The 17,723-nt window shown below is 40.0% G+C and overlaps 1 protein-coding gene across 3 annotated transcripts in view; it reads left to right on the top strand.

Moving 5' to 3' along the window:
• Positions 1 to 17,723, top strand: part of LOC307253780 (uncharacterized protein) — a 44,117-nt gene that overhangs the window by 13,401 nt on the left and 12,993 nt on the right. For all 3 annotated transcript variants that reach the window (XM_080031949.1, XM_080031948.1, XM_080031947.1), the window contains 4 exons: positions 1,516 to 1,627; positions 5,432 to 5,522; positions 11,135 to 11,221; positions 15,825 to 15,977. In XM_080031949.1, the coding sequence (XP_079888075.1) occupies positions 1,516 to 1,627; positions 5,432 to 5,522; positions 11,135 to 11,221; positions 15,825 to 15,977 (443 nt within the window). The remainder of the gene's footprint in view (positions 1 to 1,515; positions 1,628 to 5,431; positions 5,523 to 11,134; positions 11,222 to 15,824; positions 15,978 to 17,723) is intronic.

The raw sequence follows: 17,723 nt of genomic DNA, 5'->3' as shown, positions 1-17,723 counted from the left end.
GAGTGACTCACTCCACGCACTGGCTGACACATCCACTGTGGTTTTGTTTGATCGTTTCCTGCATATTATGTGTGTCAGATAAAGCAAACCATTTTACTTTGAGAGCTGTGGTCCATGCTGCCCCTATTTAATGACTGGAAATGTTGCAATCCTAATTAAAAGTACACCTGTGGCTTCCTTTCTCCGCCCAGTGTGATACACTCTCCATCTCTATACTACTTAATTTGCCAGGGCAGTCTGAGTGCCAATCAGACAAAGCCCTTGATTTGCAATTGTGTGTGGTGTGTTTTTTTTATACGGACCGGATGCCATAACCCCTCACTCTCAAGGACACTGGTAACACTCAATATCATTTGGATGTTTGACGCAGTGAGACCCAATTTGAAACATTTGACAAGGAACCCGCAGTTGGTCCTGGAAGAGAGTAATTAAAGTCTCCCGGTCTTTAGTGTCAAGGATTTTGTAGAAGTGTTGATTATGGCTTTGTAGCTTTGAAAAACACGTCTGGGTTTTTTTTTTTACATGATTATTTGATTTGCTTTGTCGTGAGTGAGTGGATTTTTAATCAGCTTGATCATTTGGAATTCAGTAACAGAACAATGTGAATCCTATGTTCGAAAAAACCTGTAAACACGACACATTGATCTTGGCTGGAAAAAATATATGACTTCATAGCATGCCAGGATAGAGTGAGCCTAAATGATATGCAATTTTAGGAAGTAGTTTGGCATTCTTTGGAATACACTTATAAGCTTTCGTAACAATAGTTAGGTGAGAAGATAAATACCACTGTTATATCTGCCTCTTTTATCAAGTGTTACTTTTAAAAAGAGCCAGGCTAGGCTATAGGCTGCTCCTCCATATCCAGTCTCCATGCCTCCCAAGTCTCCTGGCTGTGCCTACATAATTAACTGACAGTGGTAAAACTACATCTTCTCATCCAACCCTTGACAAGAAAATGTGTTCCAGAAAATGTCAAAATTATTCTTGTATATATTTCCTACTCAGTGTTTCCAGCATTTGTGATTAATGTGATGCGCCATGACTTTAAGAAATACAAAGCTACTGTGGCATAAAGGAAATGTTTTAACCTCACAATATATTAACTAACCGAAAGTTGGATGTGAAACTTCCAAATCAATAGTCTGACTGGCTTAAGCATCTCAATTGTGTCTTATACATTTCACCATGTATATTAGATGGATGTCTACTATTCCTGAAACAGGCTCCCGATGCACGTTGCTCACAGCTGCTGCATTATGCAGAGGCATTTTCTGTAAAAACAAAACAAAAAAACACATCACATCAGCTCTGACTTGATAGAATGCAAATGTTTTGCATTTCCCTTAGGGGTTGGGGAGAAAGTAATTAAGCAAAGGGCCCTTTGTCTTCACAATGCCGTTTTCGGTGTCGTATTCATCGCACGTTAAGAAGACGATGTGTCAAGAGGAAAGCTTTCATGTGCCATTGAGTGTGTTGACTTTTTTTTCTTTTCTCAATCTTTTGTTCTTCTAGACATTTTCCTCAAAAGTTTCCCAGTGCAGCCGGCGGAGCTGAAGGACAAAGTCTTCATCGTTAATGAGGAAGACGGTGGCCTGTCTGATGAGCACATCACCTCTCTGAGGAGGTACGTAGGACTTTGGGCCCGAAATAAAAAAGAAAAGGATTTGGATTCAAGTCCTTGTAGTGTCGCAACTGAACCTCAGAGGTGAATGACAATTTGATTTCTATATGTGTGTGCATAAAGCTATGGGTGGCTGATGTGTATTTTTAATTGGAAGTGGACATTTATTTTTTTGGGGAAACTATCCGCTTAGCACATCATGACAGAGAGAGGTACGTGAGGGCATTCTAGAATCAGGACAACGAACTTCCTGTTTCATATTCATTGCACATTCATTTTCTCACTTAATAATAGGCAAACCTAGTAAAATAACAAGATAACAAGACATTTAAACTGCATTTAATGCATGGGCAGCCAGCCCAAATATGCAACTACACCATGACTTTAAAATATAGAAATACAAGGCTACTGTGCACTTCAGGAAATGTTTTATCACACGTTGGTAGACAACCTAACAACTTATCAACAGAAAGTTGGATGTGACACATAGTAAAATAACGAGAATGATAACAAGACATTTAAACTTTTAGTGCATGGGCAGCAAGCCCAAATAAGCAACTGCTCTTTAGAAACTAGTCCAGGAAGACGCAATCAATGACATTTAGAAAATGACGTCAGCGACTTTACAAAAAACAATACAGAAGCCGCTTATAAAAGGCAGACTTGGCAACGATTTCCCTCACGTTGAAATTATTCTGTCAAACCGATTAACGGACAGCAGTTCGTAGCTCCACTCCTAGGGATCTTTTGGGACGGCTTGGTACCCCAACGAAAGGGATCCCCAAGAAAAAGGTGTGGGTGGTTCACTTATTGTGGGGCCATTCCCAACTTTTGACAGTGGAAACACAAATACAAGCGTGCCACACTGAACCGAACCACACCCATCACTGGAAACAAGTCTTAGAAACAGGGAGGAAACCACTGCCATGTCCTGTAAAGAAAAACACACACTGATTGCACACAGCAGTCTTTTAGCAATGTTCTAATACTAAAGAGCAGATGCCACCAGAGCCTTTTAAAAGTGCATATTTCCAATAAAAGTTTAATCAGGTGTGTATTTGCGGAGATGGAGACTATTGACATGCCCTCAGGAGTATAGGACTGAAAGGCAGGTAAAAAAAAGCTTGCCGATTCCTACCTGCAGTTTTAACTCAGTGGCTTTCGGAATGGCCTGACCTCTCGGAATAGGAAGGGGTGATCTAATGTACTATGTGGAAGGGATTTTATTTATTCTAAGAAAACATAATATATATTTTAATGTGCCGTCTGGGCATATAAGCCCCAGGAATACAATCTTGAAAGAACCCCCCCCCCCCCCCCCCCACACTCCCAACTTGCTGCTGCAATATTAATGGGCCGGTGCTACTCCAGTGGCACATAGCCAGGGCTCATGAAAAAGTGAATGCGCCTTGCGGTTTTTGAGGTCATAATGTGCGGAGGAGATGACAGTATATAGGAGGAAGTTCCAATTTAAGAGGAGCGGGGTCAAATTCAGTGCAAGTGAGTGAATGCCTGGTCCCCCGTCCCGTCAGTGGTATGGAAGCTGACAAGGACCATCAGCACATACTTGGCTTTTAATCTCTTGCCTTTTTTTCCCCCAAACCACTCAATGTAATGGTATGAGCCCAAGGCAAGGTGATGACATAGAGAGACAAGGGTCAAAATAGGAAAAGTACGTGTGATAGAAAACGATAAAGGAATCCCCACTTGTGACATTCATTTTTAAAATCAATATATACTGTAAGTCTATAGCTATTTGTGTGCCAGTATTTTTTTTTCTTCTTTTGAATAAATAAGGATTTATATATTGCACATGGATTCATTTATATTTATTGGATTTTAAAGAGACAAACGGGGCTTTTCAAATATTTAGATGTGGAATAGAGCAACATTTAGTTTAAATGTATTAAGCCTGTATTGATAGTTTGCACAACTGTAAGTGGCAATGACGTTATCCTTGTCCTAGCAACTCCAGCTGTTCACCGTCAGTGGCTTTTTCTGTTCTGCTCCTCACCTTGACAACATGACAAAATTACGCAAAAAAAAAAAAACTTTTCCAAAAGAGATTAATACAATTGTATTAATCTCTTTTGGAAAAGTTTTTTTTCAAGCTCTCAAACAAAAACAAACAAGTCATTGCCATGGTGTTAATTAGGGAGAGAGCCCTCTTGTTTATGACACCCCGTTCGTAGTGCTATCACAATTAGCCAAGGTGGTGTTTATATACATAAACACGCTAAAAAAAATGCGGAAAAAACTTGGAGCCAATTGAATGCATTCAAGCAGTAGAAATCCAATCCTTAACTCTCCTATTTACAGCAGTCTGCCATACATTCTCAGCTTGCCCTCTGTCCCCTGAGCAATGAAATATTCACTGTGGCACCTACACACATCAGCTATGGATAGAAAGTTTCTAGTTGTGTGCTTGTAGCCAAGGTTTCACCTTTCGGTCTGAGTTTTCGTTCTTTTTGCATGTGTGATAATATATCACACATTTTTTCGTAACTTTGTGACTGTTAGTTAATTAGTTGGTATATTTAGATTATCATCCTTTTTGGAAATTCGCTTTTTGACTTTGGCAACTGTCAAATGGAATACAACCACAACAAAAGTCAAGTCAGGTCGACTTTATTGTCAATATGAGATATATATGATATATATGACATACAGAGGAATATGTTTTTACTTCGACCAACGGTGCAATGTAAGTACAAGGATGAAAAAGATAAGTAAGTAGGCTTAATATTAGCATTTTTCCTTTATTTATTTATCATTGAAAGATCGATTGAGGCGTGACCCTCATTTACACTTATGTCGAGTAAGTAAGTAATATATACAATAAATAAATCCCAAATATTGCAAAGGTAATGCAAAGCCAAGCGGTATCGAAAGCTAAAGATATGTAAAATGTGCAATATAAAGGACATAGGCAACAATATGTTAATGCACAGGAAGCTAAAGAATTAAAAAAAAAATCTAAATGTACAAAATAGACCAAGTACAAATAGATAAACGTAAAAAAAAAGAAAAAAAAACACTTATTTACAATTGAAGACAGACATCTAAGAAAGAGCACAGACACTGTGCAGCCAGCACCTTAACCGATTACAATACAACTTCAAACACAGTAGGTGAACACTCATAGACACAGAAGGACACAAATACATCACCTATCACAGTGATCTTGTTGTGGCCAATTGTCATTTCAATTTCAGCCTTTCAGCCAAAGTACCACAGGTTATTACGACAAATGTTCCTAAACAGTTGGAAGTGTGTTCACCCCATTGAATAGCCGTTAAGTAAAGGCTCATTGGCTTGCTTTCACTAACTGGTATGACATATCTGCGTGTGGTGTTTTTTACCCAAGGAATTCAGTCGAAAAGAACGAAGCAAGACTGTTGAAGCATCTATAAAACTGGCATAAAGTACCGACATCATTGAATTTTCAAATGTAACACTCAAAAAACTGCGTGGGTGTGGTGTGGTCAGATTTGATTGACAGCGACCAACAGCTGTCCTTCTACGTCCTGCTTATAAGTACGTGACATCACCTTTTTTTGCGACTCGCCAACTGCAGTTTCAAACCAGTGATGAGAGCTTAAAGGGAAAAGCAAAAAAATAAAAAATATTTAAATGAAATAACCAGAGATTTGTCAGTAAATAGTCTATTCATACTAGGATCTCATCACTGATGAATCAGAAATCACATTCTCAGGTCCAGAAAGTATTTTAAAAACTAGTAGGCCCATGTCAGTTTATTTTTTTAAACATTTTAACATGATATTATGTTTGTTTTCCATACTCCAGGTACGTCCCCACCATGGATGATGTGGAAATGTACAAATCGCACAAGGGCCCTGTGGCAGAACTACATATAGTGGACCAGTATATGATGGAGGTACCGTTTTCAAATTCCCCCCATATTAACTTTAATAACATAAATAAGATTGTAATGTCTTTTTGTATTTTTTGCCCGTGACACCACAACACAAGCAGAATCTAATGCAGCTCCTGCCTATGTCGCAATTCCTTTTTAATGAGTTGAGACTTCATTCAGCTTCCCCCTCATTCACACATATAGTGGGCGTCATGACAAGCTCTTTGCATTCATTCGGTTATCACCTCTCAGCATTCCCGCTAGTCATCTGATCTGTGTGTGTGTGTGTGTGTGTGTGTGTGTGTGTGTGTGTGTGTGTGTGTGTGTGTGTGTGTGTGTGTGTGTGTGTGTGTGTGTGGTCGGCTTAAGGCTGCAGTATGTAGAACAGATGAGCTGCAGGACACAGACACCTCCAGGAATATTTAACACCAGACATAAGGGATTTAATATGTACGCTAAGAGACAGGGACATGGGTTTAGGTTTCCTGTTCAACATTGGTTGGGACACATTTAATATTGACTGTCTAATACTTAATTTCCTGCAACCTGGTGAATTTTTAGGACCAATTTATGCCTTTTCTGCATTCATTTATGGGGAAAATGTGTTTATTTCTGTAAAGGAACAAAAGACAACATTTGGGTTGTCAATTAGATAGTTCACTTAACATAATCTGTAAATGGGACCACATTGAAAGTCCTTAATATGGAGGTGATTTGCTCACTCTTTTGCAGGATTTTCTATTCACCTAATGGTCGGTCAATTTGTAGGTCATTCCAAACAATCCTCCCCCTGAAAGCTATTAAATCATTAAAGACAATGGATTCAATCTTTCTGAATCGTCCCACATTCACAATACATAGCATCAGATTATTAATTGGAGTTAAATGTGTCCTCCAAGTGATGCTTACAGTAGTCTGCACTGGTTACTGCCTCATATTACAGACAAAAACACTTTAGCCACGCTAGCAGCATTGCTCTAGGTATGGCTATGTCTGTCTGGCGGTCGGTCCGTCAGTTTGTCTTTAGAACAGACAAATCTTAACAACTACAAAATGGATGGGCGTAATTTTTTTTTCAATCGTGCCGACTCTAGTTATCCCTGAAGGGATTCATCTTGTGCCCCTACAATTTCTGTTTCTAGTGAAATTAACGGATTGATTGACAAGATATTTGGCACACAAATTCAGGTCCCCCTTTAGAATGAAATGATATATCTGGGTTTAAAAACACATTTTACCATGCAAGATAAATAGCCTACATTAACGTAAAAGCAATGACCTTCACTGAAAATGAAAGGAATCCTAATCATGCGTTGCAGGCTATCACTCTGTTGCACTACACTGTATAATGGGTGATTGTACCGTATGTTCTTGAATCCCTTTGTAAACGCGTTCAGTTGGAACTTAAATCCTGTGCAGTCCCGAAGCAGAAATCCAACAAAAGAGTCATTTTTTTTCTATTTGTCAAATGTGGCAAATATGCAAAAAATAGTCAGCTAAACACCGGAAAAAGCGTGACTGCTTCAAACCCAGTGAATAAATGTGCCAACACAATTTTTAGCTTAGGGGCGAATTAATTCATAACAGCGTTTCCATGGCAGGGAATCCATGTGATCTGTTAACCTCGCATTGAAACATTAAAAAATGTGTCAAAAAACCAAGACGCAGAGCATGGAGAGCATTGAGAGCACGGAGGATGTTATGAGACATTCTGAGACATGTCTTTAAAAATAAAATAGACAAATGATTCTATTGAACATGAGCTAATAACCGGTTTGAAAAAGTCAAGGTTTCAAAAGCGCTATTATTTTCTGTCATACCTTTCTAAGGTACTAGAACACATAGGATGCTAACATACAATGTCATATCAACAACATTTATTCTTTTTATTCTCTTCCTCAATGTCTTTTTACCCTAGCACCTATTAATCTTGTTTGGTTTATTGTGTGTATATATGAGTATGTGTATTCATCTTTTTGTGTATGTGTTTTTTTATTAGTATGTATTTATTTGATTGTACTTGCTCATATGTATTTTGTTAAAGCACTTTGTAAACCATTGTTTTTAAAGGTGCTATATGAATAAATATATTATCCTGTTTGTACATGTACAGGTGAAACTCGAAAAATTAGAATATCGTGCAAAAGTTCATTTATTTCAGTCATTCAACCTAAATGGTGAAACTAATATATTATATAGACTCATTACATTCAAAGTGAGATATTTCAAGCCTTTATTTGTTATAATTGTGATTATTATGGCTTACAGCTTGTGAAAACCCCAAATTCAAAATCTCAGAAAATTAGAATATTACATAAAATCAATAAAAAAAGGATTTTAAATACAGAAATGTCGGCCCTCTAGAAAGTATAATCATGCATATGTATTAAGTACTTGGTTTGGGTCCCTTTTGCACGAATTATTGCCTAAATGCGGCGTGGCATGGATGCTATCAGCCTGTGGCACTGCTGAGGTGTTATGGAAGCCCAGGTTGCTTTGATAGAGGCCTTCAGCTCGTCTGTAGTGTTGGGTCTGGTGTGTCTCATCTGCCTCTTGACAATACTCCATAGTTTCTCTATTGGGTTCAGGTCAGGAGAGTTGTCTGGCCAATCAACACAGTAATACCATGGTCAGTCAACCAGTTACCAGTGGCTTATGGTACTGTGGGCAGGTGCAAAGTCTAGCTGGAAATGGAAATTGTCATCACCATAAAGCTTGTCAACAGACAGAAGCATGAAGTGCTCTAAAATCTCCTGGTAGACAGCTGTGGTGACTTTGGACTTGATAACACAGTGGACCAACACCATCAGATGACATGGTGCCTCAAATCATCACTGACTGTTGAAACTTGACAGTGGTCTTCAAGCCCCTTGGATTTTGTGCCCCTCCACTCTTCCTCTAGACTGTGGGACCTTGATTTCCATGAAAGGCAACATTTAATTTGGATCAGTGATGATTTGAGGTATCATGTCATCTGCTGCTGTTAGTCCACTGTGTTATCAAGTCCAAAGTCACCACAGCCATCTAGCAGAAGATTTTAGAGCACTTCATGCTTCTGTCTGTTGACAAGCTTTATGGTGATGACAATTTCCATTTTCAGCTAGACTTGGCACCTGCCCACAGTACCATAAGCCACTGGTAACTGGTTGACTGACCATGGTATTACTGTGCATGAATGGCCAGACAACTCTCCTGACCTGAACTCCATAGAGAAACTATGGACTATTTTCAAGAGGAAGATGATACACACCAGACCCAACAATACAGAGGAGCTGAAGGCCACTATCAAAGCAACCTGGGCTTCCATAACACCTCAGCAGTGCCACAGACTGATAGCATCCATGCCACACCGCATTGAGGCAAGAATTCATGCAAAAGGGGCCCAAACCAAGTACTTAGTACATATGCATTATACTTTCTAGAGGGCCGACATTTCTGTATTTAAAAACATTTTTTTTAATGATTTGATGTATTATTCTAATTTTCTGAGATTTTGAATTTGGGGTTTTTATAAACTGTAAGCCATACTAATCACAATTATAACAAATAAAGGCTTCACATATCTCACTTTGCATGTAATGAGTCTGTATAAGATATTATTTTCACCTTTAAAGTTGAATTACTGAAATAAATTAACTTTTGCACGATATTCTAATTTTTCGAGTTTCACCTGTATGTGTATAAACACCACCTTGGCTAATTGTGATAGCACTACAAACAGGGTGCCATAAACAAGAGGGGTCTCTCCCTAATTAACACCATGGCAATTAATTGTATGTTTTTGTTTGAGAGCTTGATAATTGTATTAATCTCTTTTGGAAAAGTTTTTATTTTTGCGTCATTTTGTCATGTTGCCAAGGTGAGGAGCAGAACAGGAAGGCCACTGACAGTGAACAGCTGGAGTTGCTAGGACGAGGATAACGTCATTGCCACTTACAGTTGTGCAAACTATCTGTAACGGCTGGATCAGGAGGACACAGGCGCGGAGACAGTATCAGTTTAAAGAAGATTTATTTTGGAAGTAACCAGCAGGGGGTTAGGACCGTGATCCGGGGGGGAAGCTGGCTGTCATGGGGCTCCAGGGAGAGAGCAACGGGGCAGTCCAGGGAGCTGAGTGTGAGCAGGCTAGAGCAGGCAGGCAGAGGGGTCCGGGAGGAAGTGCTGGCGGGCGAGGGCTGGAACTGGTGGCTGGAGTCAGGCCGGGAGAGCTGTGGCAGAAAAAACAGGAGTTAGCCAGGAAAAATGCAAAAAGCGGAGCTGCAAACAGGTTAGCTTAGAGAGAGAACTGACTGTGTGGAAACAGAATCTACAATCTGGCAGTGTCTGGAAGGTAGGGCCGGGTATATGAAGAGCAGTTGATTGAGGATTGATGGCAGCTGTGAATGCTGGTGATTGACTCCAACCTTGCAATTAGACCAGCACACAGACACGGGTAAAAGGGAAAAAACAACACAAGGGCTAGAGGCCCAAGCAGGATCATGACACTATCGACACAGGGTTAATACATTTAAACTAAATGTTGCTCTATTCCACTTCTAAATATTTGAAAAGCCCCATTTGTCTCTTTAAAATGCAATGTTCAGAATATTACTGCCTCGTAAGTTTTTTACTAAAAGAGAAATTCATAGAAAGCGAGCATGTCTCTGAAAAACCTTGTTGAGCTGCTCACTTAAAGGACTGCTTTTTTTGTTCCAATTTTGCTGAGAATGATTCAATTATTTCAATTATTTAAAAAAATACAAAGATTGTGTTTAGCCGCAATTTTTTTTACACAGACATCTCAAAATAAACCATTTGAGAACTGTATTCGCAATTCCTATGAAACCATGGTACTTTTGCTCAAGGTTATCATACGGTAAGAATATCATAACGTCCCCTTACCTAGATTCCATATTTTTGATCTGGCGCTAAAATCCTAATATCTTTTTCTTTACCATTGGTCTGACGGATTTTTCTGGCATTTGGGAGACGGTGCGTATAGCTGAACACGAGCGAGACGGTTTTTGACAATGTGGAGTGATTTACGACGAGGTTGGCACTGACTCAAAGGTCGACTAGGCAGCTCAGCCACTCGCTTCAAGGTGTCAAGCCTTCAGTGTTGTCTATTAAATCAGCCCGTTGGACAGGCCGACAGCACTGCACTGCTTTTGCCCGTGGTATACAGTTTATCTCACCAAAGGAACTCGAGTCTGCGAGTACTGTACAAGCTGTAAAGCCATACAGTATCTCCCTGCAGCAATGCTTTTTTAGATCATTCTGAAACATTACACATGGAAATACTTTGTGATAATTGCACTTTTTTCTGCATGCACATTGTTCATTTGACTTCTACTCCTAATAATAATATGAATGTGGAATGTATGAATATTTTATTAACAATAGTAATAATACATTTTATCTGTCGGAGCTTTTCAAGATAATCAAGGACACCTTACAAAATAATAATAAAAGCACAACAAATTCAAAAATGAAATTCAAGGTCACTTGTTAAAATCATTTAAAATAGATACAATCGGGGTGGACACGGTTTAAGTTATGCTGAGTGTGCTAATCCAAACAGATGTGTTTTGAGTTGTGATTTGATCTTAATTGAATACTATTTGACTCACATATGTTTTTCCATTCTGTTACAGATGTGCAACATTCCATACCTGAGCACACAGCTAGACCTGCTGCTGACTCTGAGAGAAATCCCAACCAGCATCAACGACCTGCAACCTGTGAGTTTACAACCATCACCTAGGGAGACACATCAACGGTCTAATTGGATGTTAAAGGTGGAGTCAGCGATTCTGGAGAATGCTTGTTGTCGAAATCACTTTTTGTCAAAATCAGTGAATATCTCCTCACAAGCTACCTGTTTGTGAAAAAATCCAGTGTTAATACACAGCCTATATCGGCTCTGTAAACAGGAATGTAGCCAGCTATGGTGGGCCCATTTGTTTACATATCCATTTACAGAGCCTAGGCTCGTTTAATCAGAGTTTTTTTCAGCTCACACACACACACACACAGTACGGATAGGTAGGGGATTGTGAGGAGATATTCACTGATTCTGAATAAAATTAGTTTTGACAACAAGCGTTCTCCAGAATCACTGACTAAAAACCACGTCCTCCACCACACTTGATAAAACCCTAGAACATGCATATTTATTTTCCGTAATGCAAACACTAATGATCAGATACACTGTGGATTGAGACGGAAATGAAAAGACTGTCAAGGGACAAACTGACATTAATACATGAAAGCTTTTGCCCTATAGTTTGAGCTTTTTGTTTGAAGTGGTGGGCGAAGTAGTTTCTATTCTATTTGCCGGATGGTTAAGAGTCTTGAAAAACAGAAGGGCATGAGAGGCACTCTGAGACACCTCTTTTCATTTGACGCAGAACCAAAGAACCATCTTAATCAAATCAAGTCCCTTTTTTCTGTGGGAGTAAAATATATACAAAGTTTTTTTTATTTTCTCTATATCCAAAACCCAATGAAAAGCTACTTTGGAGTTTTCACTTTGGAGAGCTGTGGAATAATTAATGAAGTTAACTTTATTCATCAAACTTCTGGACTTCCTTTAAAGACAAGCACTTTAAATTAACGTTAGGTGGAATGGCATGAATAAATACACAATGTTACACATTTAAAGCTATAGTGCGTGACTTCTGTTGCTCCCATGAGGAATCCTGTGTAGCCAGTGGTGGTGGGGTGGGGGGGGGGGGGGGGGGGGGGGCGACAGCAGTTTGTAAACACTGCCATACTGAGAAATACAGAGAGAGTTTTGTGGAGCTGATAGGCTTAATCAACTTTGTGTCAACTCGTTTTGCGATGGCTTGAAAGTAACCAAAATTAATTTCTATCAAAAATATATGCACTGTCTTCAAATACATTATTTCATAGATATAAATGAATGTAAATCATGTATGTATATATATACTTTTCTTATCCCTTACACACACAGCAAAATCTTTCTATCTAAACATGTCATCTTCATCATCAGTCAGACTAATTGTTAACCCTCTTATAGGGGATCGTATTACTGGCATTGGGGACTGCAGGGTGCGAAGATATTGCAGTCGGAAAAGGAAAACCTGCTCCTCTGTCTCTCTTTTTTTTTTTACATTTTATACAATTTTCTTCAAGCTTGTGTTCCTTTCAGCATCAGTGCTTCGCTCCTAATCTCTTGTCTGCCGAGAAGGAAGAGAAACAACGGAGAAGAGTGATGGCCCTGTAATCCATTCAGTGTAACAGCGATTCTTCCCTGTCTATAACTCTGAGACACAAACACATATCGCCGGCTGCTAGATGACTCGACAAGAGGAGATTAGCAATTTCATTATGTTTCAATTTACTTTAGGCTTTTTCTCGCAGATGTTGTTTCATTTTCTTCACCAACTTAGATTTATGAAAAAAAACAAGTCATTTTTCAACCAAACTTTAGTATTTGCTTGCAGGTTCTCTGTGACAGTTTACAGCCACAATGAGCACGTTAACATGCACAGCATATTCTCATTAAGGCCGGTACTCCGGTTAACACAATAATCCGAATAAGGTGTTTCCATAATTTAACAGGACTAAACCATGGCATGCAGCGAAAACTCCGGTGGTATTACAGTAGTGCACTCAGTGTATGAGTGTGTGTATGAATGGGTTAAGAAATGTAAAGCGCTTTGGGGCTGAGAAAATCGTGTAAAAAGCGCTATATAAGTCAAGTCCATTTACCATTTACCATAGTGCGATTAAGGTGTATACATGCCTCAATAATGCGACTCAGATCGGACTACTCAAGCTGTCTTAATATGTTTATCGCTTACCCAGCCTATGAGCTTTTTCTGATTATGGTGAGCAAGAGCCGCTGTTGACATGGTTGATGCCTTATTCAGAATATGATCTTAAGCGGTTTACTATTGCTGTGCATGTAAACCTGTTCTATGTCTCACAATACAAAAAGTGTTGAAACATGCAGAGGGTAGGGTCATCTCCAGTGCAGGATACTCTAAATCCATATATTCTCTGACAGGACAGTCTCTTTCTAAAAAAGCCTGAAACGTTAGGGGGGGATTAACTCAACACATGAAGGACAGAGCTTGAAGAGATAAGATGGACTAGTGGCCACCCGGGGATGTCTCTCACCTACACATGAATGCTTGTTGGTGCCAAGGTGACAGGCTTATAAACAGTATTGTGGACCTGGCTCTCTCTTTGAACTGCTAGCCGTGCTTTGTGTGAAGACGTTTTGAAATATAAATGGGACAGGCAAACACACACACACACACCAAACACAAAGGCACGCATGCACACACACACGCATGCACACACACACACGCATGCACACACGCATGCACACACACACGCATGCACACACGCATGCGCACACACACACACACACACACACACACACACACTGTACAAGCTAAAGCCTGTGATTCAGTAGACATGTGGTGAGCTCCGGACATGGAGAAATCCCCTGAACCCGCGGTGACCTGACAGTTAAAACCGACTGTAGCTTTTTCAGCTTTTTCGTTAATCTCAACCCTTTTTTAAAAATTAGAGTCACAATGGCCTAGGAAGTTGGAGCATCTTCAGCCTCTGGAATTAGCTAATTTCGATTCAAATTAATATGACCTGTGTGCGTCGGCTTAAGGCTGCAGTATGGGGAGAACAGATGAATAGCAGGATCGGCCCGCAGAGCTTTCCAGGAATATTTAACACCAGACATAAGGGATCTCATGTATGCTAAGAGACAGGGACACTTAATGTGCTTGTAGAGGCAGACTGCAGTTATTCTGAATGGTAGGAAAGAGAAAACACTATCTGTTCCTCTTTTTGTTGCCAACTAAAGCAGGTTTTGAAATGTTGCCCTTAAAGCTATAGTGCGTAATTTTTTTCATCTACATTCAAACCATTGTTGATTAAGCCTATCAGCTCCATAAAACTCTTTGTATTTCTCAGCGTTTACAAACTGCTGTTGCCCCCCGACACTGGCGTAGCAGCTCAGAAAAATACAAAGAAGCGCCCAATAAATGTTTCAGTTGTTGATTCTAATGTTAAGAAAAAACCTGGACGTAGAGCAGAAGGTATAAAATCCATGCGCGATCACTGAAGGCTAACAATTTTGTATAAATGTCTGTAAAAATCTGGTACGCAGGGTTACAACTTGCAAAGTACATTTTTCATTTAACTGTATCTTTAAAGCATACAACATCATTCTTACAATATGTCCTATACATTTTTTTTTTTTTTACATTTTACTGTGATACCAAATCAAATGTGACTCCAAATGAGATTAACTAACATCACAGGCTAAGCAGTTTCAGTTATGTTTTATACAGACTTCAGTAGTTTGCCACGATGGTACAGATGGTCCTGTGCAAAGCCAGTAGATGCAATGTAGCTGGATGTCTGCTTTTGTCTTCTGTGTAATTATAAGTGTCCCAACGGAAGGTTTTTGGGAAAGTTATTCTTAAAAGTGGAGCATATGGTGTTGTTGCTGCCTTGTTGCCACGCTCCTTATTTGGAATAGCTGAGTCTTTGTCAAGGATAACAATTCCAGTCTCAACTGCTTTTTCCACCAACACACCACTGGCAAAACCTCAAAAAATATCACCTTAATTTATTTCCTTTTCCAACATGATTTCTATCCATATTCAACAGGATCTGTTCAGAACTGGTTGGACAAAAGGAATGTGTGCACTATTCCAGAGGGATATTCACACTTGGCAAAATTGCATATCAAAATAATAACCTTGCTCAACAACTGTGGCTGTGATTATTCATCATACGAGGTCAAATGAGGTGTTGTGAGATGATTGTTTAAAATGTAAGAGTTCTGAAGCCTTGAGTTATTATTACTTTGTTGTAGAGAGAGAGAGAGAGAGAGAGAGAGAGAGACACCCAAAACTCTCCATCAATTCTGGACAATCCTTGTTGGCTAAATCAGTGAATCCTCACGATCCACTATCTGTCCGTTAATCTGTTTACACAGCCTAGGCTCTGTAAACAGGTATGCTGCTAGATATGGTGGGCCCTTCATTTGCATACCTATTTACAGAGCCTAAGCTGTGTATAAACACCAGATATCTTTTCAGCAAACACACAGTACAGGCATGAAGTGCATCGTGACTGGATATTCACAGATTATGACAAAAAGTGATTTCGACAACAAGGTCCTCCAGAATCACTGACTTTACCTTGAATTTTCCCAGTTGTTGCACAGGAAAATAAACACTATTGCTTCTGTGTGTGTGTGTGTGTGTCTTTTTTTCTGTCTGTCTGTCTGCCTGTCTATCTGTCTGTCTGTGCCCCTGCCCTCTCTGTTTGTCTTTTCAGCTGATTAACCAGAAGATCAGAATGTGCACGCAGCTGAACAACTGCAGGTCATTCATCTCCGTGCTGGAGCATCTCCTCGCCATCGGCAATTACCTCAACGACAATGCCCGGAAGGGAAAGGCCAGGGGATTCCGCCTCTCCTCCTTGACTAAAGTATGACCGTCTGACCTTTGGATGAGCCGCGGCGAGCTAGGGGATAATAAGAATTACTCATTGATATACACAGCAGGGCTCCTCTGCTTCCTCCTCAACTCCCTCTCTTGTCCTCCCATGTCCCTCAAGTTTCACTCAGGGCTTTGACAAAGTCCTTAGGAAAGGATGTGCGGATGTGCGATGTGTGGATGTGCGATGGATGGATGGATAGATAGATAGATAGAGGGAGGGGGGGAGGGAGGGAGGGAGGGATGGATGGATGGATGGATGGATGGATGGATGGATGGTGTATTCATCCCCTTTATTCTGATAAGTTTATAAACGCTCCTACAACAAAGTGAAGATTTGCTGCACGGTGTCTCTGCTGCACCATTACTGTGATCAGTGGAGACACACTCTTTTATTGGGGCGTTTAGGGCCTTTGAGTGCGGATTTGTTTACATGCTGATCACATTCAAAACCTTGTTTACACGCCGGCATTTTTTAGAACGTAAAATTGAAAAGCTTTCCCGGTTTTTAGCGCAACCGTTGTTGTGTAAGCGTATTGCCTTAGAGCTTACGGGATCCCAATTTGATCGTTTGCACATTGGTATCAGGGCACAGATACCAAATCGTAACCTAGCAATCTCTGCCGTCTCAATCTTCTCATCTAACTGCAATGAACAACAAGAAAGCGAAGCAGCGCTTATCCCACAGTGTTGAACTACTCATTTTTTAAAGTTGTCACGTCGGCTGTATTGAGAGTATCATCCGTCTCTCTCTGACTTCCCTCTGAACCACTCTTTGGTGTGTGCGCCAGTGTCTCTACTGGGAGAGGTTTAAGGGTCCTCGCTGCTGTCACCCTCTCCGCTCTGGAGAGGGTTTCTATTCTAATGAAGCCGCGGCCCTGTCTTTCCTCCGAGGTGTTCCCAGGTCTAATTGAGAATAGTAAACCGCTGCATGCTTCAGACAGCCTCTTGTCAAATCAATGACCGAATGCCTCCAGAGTAAAAAATGTGTCGAGGCCATCTCACGATACTTTTTTTTTAAAGTCTTGTTTTCTACTTTTGAGCATCAATACTTGGTGCCTGCCTTGTAAGTATTTTTTTTTTAAACGCTGGCCTGGGCTTTTAATTGGTAGAAAACAAAACCTTGAAAAAAAGACTATAGTGTCTGTCACAGCATTACAGAGGTCCCTCTTGCGTTTCCTCGATACGGCACTATCAAGTGAAACATCATTACCATTTTTTTTAAATTGGCCACTTGGAAATTTAAGTTTGTCAGTGCGACAAAAGCGCTAGTGTTTTTACTACGCCAAGCTGTTGTTCTTGGCTGAGCTTACCCGGACAAAGGCATTACGAAAAACTATATAGAAATAGCATTCTTTGCACTGATGGTCATGTCTCATCAGAGGAAAAATTAGACTGTTTCACAAACAATTAAAAGTTCCTCGTAGCCTCTTTAAGAAATAAATGAAAGCAGGCACTGCTGCTACTACTACAAAGTATGAGTAACACACAACTCAATGAATGTTTGGCAGAGAAAAATAAATCCTGTAATTATAGGCATAGCCTGTTCAATGTCATGCTATTCTTTCCCTAGCCGTAGGTAAGGCTGAAGCATTTTTGCAGTTGCACACAACTGTGTAGAAGTTACAGTACACTGACATCTGAAGGATGTAAGTTTGATTTTGACATTGTTGGGAACAATAAAGTGGTCTGCAGGGCTATATCTCTCTCTGGAAGCTGAGTTTTTTTCTGCATTCGT

This window comes from Ammodytes marinus (genome assembly GCF_949987685.1).
Source record: "Ammodytes marinus genome assembly, chromosome: 7".
In the NCBI taxonomy this organism is placed as follows: domain Eukaryota; kingdom Metazoa; phylum Chordata; class Actinopteri; order Uranoscopiformes; family Ammodytidae; genus Ammodytes; species Ammodytes marinus.
Note: the sequence above shows the minus strand (reverse complement) of the source record. Positions and strands in the feature narration are given on the sequence as shown.